The following is a 6,492-nucleotide window of genomic DNA, read 5'->3' as shown; positions in this document are numbered from 1 at the left end:
AGAATTCAACTTCTTCTGTCTGAAATCCTCACAAATTGCCACTATGAGGATGGAACTGTGACCCCAAAGCGGTGATGTACTTACCAATCCCTCCCAGCTCATCACAGCCAGGCCTCTCACCTGGACTCTGCAGCCCTGGGTTGGAACCTGAGGCTCCGAGCCGAGCAAAGGACAGCGATGACGGAGCAGCCCGAGGTCGGAAATGGTCCTGTGTTTCCCTGTGAACCTATGGTCCCACGTGGGTCCTGAGCGCTGTCCGGAGGGCGCCGTGTCATCTCACAGAAAACGAGGGATGCTCTTTCTTAAGAAATAACTTTAATTCCAGGTGGTTAGTGATTGTAAGGCAGGGAGCGCCGTTATGAAAGTTAAAAGAAGCCAGTTACAAAAGAAGCACTGGGTGTGGTCTCAAACAGCCGAGGGTACAATGGTTTCCGTATTTTACATAGTACAAAAATTTATTTCATATACAAAGAAAAATACAAAGAATGTGCAAAAACCATTTTCACAGGTGGCAATTTATAAAATGAAAATGATAGAAAAATCCTTCATTCTTATTATTCCCTCAATTTCTTATGTCACAGTTCTGTTTCCTCGTGTGTAGATCATTTTAACTTTGAAAATCTGATTTATTTTTAACCTATAAAGACAAAAAGGTTTTTAAGTTTGTAAAAAGGGAACCATTTCAAGGAAATCTTATTTAATTTTATATTAAATTATAAGCAGACTAACTGAAGAACAAGGATATAGCAATCATATATACAGATTTTTGAAATATTAGTTTGGTATTTAACATATTAACAGTTCATAACAATGTCCTGCTCTAGCTCCCTGCCTCCCTGGCCACAGGGGCCTCGGAGGAGCTGCTCTGTCCCGGGAACAGCCTCTCAGATCCTGAGCTGGACAGACACAAGGTTACCAAAAAGAGGGGCGACCTGAAAGCAGTGCCTTCGGTCCACGTGCTGAAGCGCCGTATGGGTTTCCATCGTGCCTGTGGGCTGTGGATAAGCCGCGGCACAGGTGTTGTGAGGTCACGAACAGCTGGCTCTCTTCCACCGTCTCCGCTTCGTCGGGAGGTCAGTGCAAGTGCTTGTTTTGCAGTGAGTGCGTTCAGTTTCCTGCAGGCCATGTCGTGAAGGAAGCTGTCAGGGAGCAGACATGCAGGAGCGCAGGGTCCTCGGGGCGCCTGTGGCCCGGCAAACCCAGTGTTTGGAAGCAGTGCTTTCCTGTGTTGGCGTGGTCATTGCTGCATCATCCCTGACCATCTGTCCATCAGGACACCCCGTGTGCCCTCACTCTGCCCCCACTGAGCACCGATGTTCTTGCCGCGGAGCCCAGCGGCAGGGCAGAGGTCATGGAAGGACCTTCTGCAGCACCAGATGGCTGAGCATCTCTAAGGTCAGGTGCTAAGGGTAGGAGCCGCTGATGGGAAACCTATTCTGTGCAGAATGTAACACTCTTGGAGGATTTTGATGTTTGCTTGCAGAAAGCTCTCCAAGGAAGTGATGACCTTGGAGAACAAAAGGACCCAGGTAGGTGCACCACCGGCCTAGGGGATGGGTACCAGTTGGCTCAGGAAGCATCTTCTGACCCTGACCACTCAGACTCTGTTAGAACAACCTAGTGCAAGGCACGGAGGCCTGGGGCTCTTGACTCATCCACTCAGGCCAAGTAGACCGAGCAATGCTGAAGGAGGGGCTGGGCGAGACTGGCCAGGAGAGCCTCAGGCCCGGGCTGACTCACAGAGCCGAACAGGCAGCTGTCAGCTCCTCGAGGACTCGTGCACTTTCCCGATTAGGAGCAGGAGCCCCTCCTCTCTCTCCCACTTGGGTGGGTATCAGGCGTCAGAGATGCAGTTCTGGATCCGGTCCATCCACTGTTGGGCACTCTGTCCATCCTGGGCACAGAAGTTGTACACACGCTTGCTGGTCTTGAGCTGCAAAACCAAATGAAGAGAATGAGATGGAGGGCAGGCTGTTCTAAGGCTTCGGGCAAGCACGCAAGGCCATCCCTGTGACCGCACGTCCCCACACCGCTCAGAACTGCTGAATGTCTCTCCCTTCACTGCCATACTGTCAGCGCCTCTATGTTCACTTCACCTTTTTATCGCCAGAATCACGATGAACCTCCCCTGGCAGATTAACATCTGCCAGAAGGTGCAGGCAGAAAAAGGAGAAGCATGAAGACCACCTTCCTTGGCATCCTTCCTGACGGAGGAGAGGGCTGGGCGGCGGACCTCTGGCAGTTCCAGGCCCTGCAGCAGTGCAGTGAGGTCCTGAGTAGCGCCCTGTGCTCCCCGGGGAAGCCGACACTAACCCACACGGAGATCAAGGTGGCTTTTGTGTCCACTGCCACTCCATTCTCCAACTGGGGCCACATTGGAAACCCAGTGTTAGGGTTGCAGCCTCACAGCTTGAGCCAGGCCCCGGAGTGTGACCTCTGCCCTTTATGAATTCCTGCTTGACTCTGGGGACTAGATAAGTCCCGGATCATGTGGCCCATAAAATGCCCAAGGCCCTCCTAATAGCTGCTGAAGATGTCTGGGTAGACAGTCACCATGTGACTAGGACAGTTTTTGTGGACGGTCAAGCATGAAGATACTGGGAATGAATGAGGTAGCGCCTGCACCTGACAGGAGGTGGTGAGCAAAACAACATTTAACAGAAGTTCATTTGCTTTCAGGGGTGACTGGACATCTTTTGAAGGAGCCCTTTGTTAAAGGAGCGTGCAGCGTCTGAGACATGTGGATAGCCGGGGGAGGTCAGGGTGGGGACAGAGTGCTGAGCTCAAGTTCCTAGCGATTCCCACGGCCAGGGTGTCTATGACCCATGCACCGTCACCACCCATTGCTCTGAGGCACCACAATTCTTGGAGGAGATGGAGATGAGGACCTTGTGTGGAGCCCGAAAAAGACAAGATCAACTTACATCAAAGAAAGCCTTGTCACTCGTGTGCTTCGGGGCCCCCATGCTGGGGCCCGCAGGGACGACCATTTCCACTTCAGCCAGATCGATGTGGCCCTTACAGCTGGTGTCCTCACCCGAGTCATAGTACCGCAGCTGGAAACAAAGATGCAGACTGATGTGAGGGACACACAGAGGGAAAACGGCCCGGCTCTTCACACTCAACACTTCCCTCTGTAACTGTCTGAACTATGCTGAGAAGAATAGGCAAAGAAAGAGTAGAGGGAAGGCAGGAGTGAGGGTGGGAAGAGATCAACCAAAGTATGTGTGTGCATATATGCATAACCCATGGAATCAGACAATAGGGAGGCGGGAGCACGCTAGAAGGGGGGAAAAAGAGGACATAGGTAATGCTTTCAATATAAAGTATATAAATAAAAAAGAATAGACAAGAAATGAAAAACACTGTTTGCCTTTAGGAAATAATACTAGGTGGAGAGGAAAGAGAAATTTTTTAAAAAAATTTTAAACAACTAAGTGAATTACATTATTAAAAAATAGAATTAAATGTCAACTAACAACTATAAAAACTATACATTACATAACATATAAAAAGGGATTAAAGTTTAGAATCAATACAGCATTTCTAGAAATTGATAAGAAAAAGATAACCTAGTACAGAAATGGTCAAAGGAACTCAACAAGCAAGTCACAGAAGAAACACAAATGTCCTACAAACTCCTGCAAAGATGAGCAACTTCACTGGCCAAAGAACAGAAAGTGAATCAATGAGATTTCACTTGCATCTACATTAAGAAATGTTAAACATGGCTGATAATATCCAGTTGAATGTAAAGCACTACATACTCTTAGAGGGAAAATTAACTTGATAGAGATTTTTGGAGAACAATTTGGCCTATCAACTAAAATGTAAAGTGTCTGTGCTTACTGATACACCCTTCCCACCATTATGACTTATCCTATAGAAACACTCTTGCAACCGTGCCAAGACACACGTATAGAGGTGTGTTTTTATCAGCTAAAACGGAAAAGATGCATCTGTCTTTCAACAGGGTGTTGGTTAATTATAGGGCAGGACAGCAATATATGAAGAGCATTCAGTTTTTAAAAAATGATAAAGATCTGTATGAACTGGCCAGAAAATATATTCAAATATCCTATATAATAAAAGACTAATATGCAAATTGTCCCCTTGGGAGTTTGACAGACTTGGGAGTTCGACTGCCCGCCATGATGTGCACTGACCACCGGGGGTGGCGTGAAATGAAGGAGGGCCTTAGCCAGCAGCCAGCAGGTAGAAAGGTCCCAGCTGGCAGCTGGAAGGCTCTGATCAGTCCTGATCGTAGGCCAGACCTGGAAACTCTACCTGTGCACAAATTTTGTGTACTAGACCTCTAGTATTATATAAAAAAGTGAGTTTCCAATTAGCATGTAGCTATAAAATAAGTTTGAAAAGCAGAATAAGTAGCATAACATTTGATTGAGTAGTAACTTGTACCAGGACTGTCCTGCATACACTCATTTAACCTTCCTAGCAATTCAAACTACATATAATACATCTACATTGACACACAGATGTATAAAATTATTTAGAACAATGGGTACCAAATTGTTAATAGTTACCTCTGGGAGTTGGGGGCTAGGGGGTTCTCCCATCTTTATGAGGTATTTGAGTTCAATACAACATGTATTACTTTTGGAATATGAAAAAAATGAGTAAAACTTTAAAAAATGAAAGATGGCTGTGAAAAGCCTTCCTGGCCCACAGTCAGATTCCCGCTCTCGCTTCCCAGGAGGAGTGCCCTGGGCCTCGGGCACCGAGGCCTGGCCTGGACTTTCCTGTCTCTCCCTCAGGCCTGGTGTAAGCAGGGAAATGGGAAACCTGTACACTTTTCATACTGAAGCAATCCCAAAGATTGGTAGGAATTACATTACTATATAATTTGACGTAATTGTAAATTACAGAAAGACTATGACATTCTGTGATATATTTCGTGATTTAATGGAACTTTTATACATAGGGTAGACTTGATTTCAGAGCCTGTTAAGTGTAAAAAAGGCTTGATTGCATAATTGAAAAGAAATTCTCTGCATTCTTCCCCCAAACTTCACAGCCTGTGGAATCCTTTGGACGGAGGGAAAGGTGATCTCTGCATAACATCTTCACCTGGAGGGAGTTTCCAGATGCGGGCCCAACCAGAGCACAGGGCTGAGGATAACAGTTCTTATCGCTCTCCACAGGCTCCATTTAGAGACGCGCACTGAGAATCAAATGTGCCCCAGGCCTCCAGGCAGCCCAGGCAGCTCCAGCGACACAGAAGGCCACGGACTCTCACTAGTGAGGGTGCAGAGGGGCGGGGGTTTGGCTAGGGGCCCCTCTCCCCTGGCATCGCTGAAGCCAAGCTTGTGACACTAAGGATGGGTGGGCTTCAATGGCAGTAGCTACGAACTTAACAACAGGCAAGACTTCCCGACATGTCAGTGAGGTCGGTCTCGCACTTGCCCGCTGTGGGTTCCAGTGTGGGCGGCCCGTCCACCTGCCTGTTCCGGGGCCTCCCCTGTTGCTGCCGTCTGAGGAAGAAGCATGCCTTCTTTAGGGCCCTGTGCGTGGTGGGCACAGGGGAGGTGTGCAATCCCATTTGTCGAATCAGTGAGTGCCCTCAGTTGTACATGGATGCTTTAAGCTGCCGGCGAAGGTAATGTGTATTCTGGAGTGCTCACAGGTTCCATATGTGCACACAACATGCAACATGCTAGAAACCTCAGGGCTTCCGGTGTGGGTTTACGAGCAGAAGATATTGAGCATTAAAAAGCAAATTTGCCCGGCTGGTGTTGCTCAGTGGTTGAGAATTGATCTATGGACCAGATCACAGGTTCAATTCCCAGTCAGGGCACATACCCAGGCTATGGGCTGGATCCCCAGTGTGGGGTGTAGGGGGCAGCCAATCAATGATTCTCATCATTGATGTTTCTATCTCCCCCTCCCTTTCTGTTCCTTTCTGAAATTAATTTTTTTTTTTTTTTTTTTTTTTTTTTTAAAAGCAGTCTATTGCTCTTAATGCTCTGGCCCAGCTGTCACTGTCTCCGCCAGCATACCCCAGGCAGAGCCACCCGGGAGCTTGCCTCAGAAGGCCCCGCCCTCGTGCAGGGACATGCTGATGTCAGGGGAGCATCTGTAGGAGGCGCACCAGCTGGGCCTGAGCGCAGCCGAGAGGGATTCTGTAGGTTGTGAGCATTACCTGGTGTTTTGTTACATCCAGAACGAACCAGCGGGGCTTCCACCCTTTCAGCAAGGCCCCTCTTTTGTAAAGTGTTCCTTCAAAGGACCTAGAAAAAATGACAACAGGGCAGTTCATTTTGATTTTTCATTAAAAAAATTGTGTAAAGGGATGTCGGCAAATTTTGTTTGTTAAATCTCTATTTCCCTCAAATGATCCCCCAAAAAGAAAAAAAATAACCCAATCAGAGTTCTCCCTAGAATTTTTCTACTGGGCCTTTGGGGAAAGACTGCCGCTTTCTGCTGGAATTACCAAACTGGTGGGGCTTGGCGCTCGTGGTGGCCACCTTGGTG

The 6,492-nt window shown here is 47.8% G+C and overlaps 1 protein-coding gene across 2 annotated transcripts in view; it reads right to left on the bottom strand.

Moving 5' to 3' along the window:
• Window positions 1-298: 298 nt before the first annotated feature.
• Window positions 299-6,492, bottom strand: part of SBF2 (SET binding factor 2) — a 307,688-nt gene continuing 301,494 nt past the window's right edge. For both annotated transcript variants that reach the window (XM_036428329.2, XM_036428330.2), the window contains 3 exons: window positions 6,161-6,248; window positions 2,925-3,056; window positions 299-1,933 (listed from right to left, as the gene is read on the bottom strand). In XM_036428329.2, the coding sequence (XP_036284222.1) occupies window positions 1,835-1,933; window positions 2,925-3,056; window positions 6,161-6,248 (319 nt within the window). In that variant the 3' untranslated portion in view covers window positions 299-1,834. The remainder of the gene's footprint in view (window positions 1,934-2,924; window positions 3,057-6,160; window positions 6,249-6,492) is intronic.

This window comes from Pipistrellus kuhlii, unplaced genomic scaffold (assembly GCF_014108245.1).
Source record: "Pipistrellus kuhlii isolate mPipKuh1 unplaced genomic scaffold, mPipKuh1.p scaffold_m20_p_9, whole genome shotgun sequence".
Lineage (NCBI taxonomy): Eukaryota > Metazoa > Chordata > Mammalia > Chiroptera > Vespertilionidae > Pipistrellus > Pipistrellus kuhlii.
This window is presented reverse-complemented; position numbering and strand designations above follow the sequence as displayed.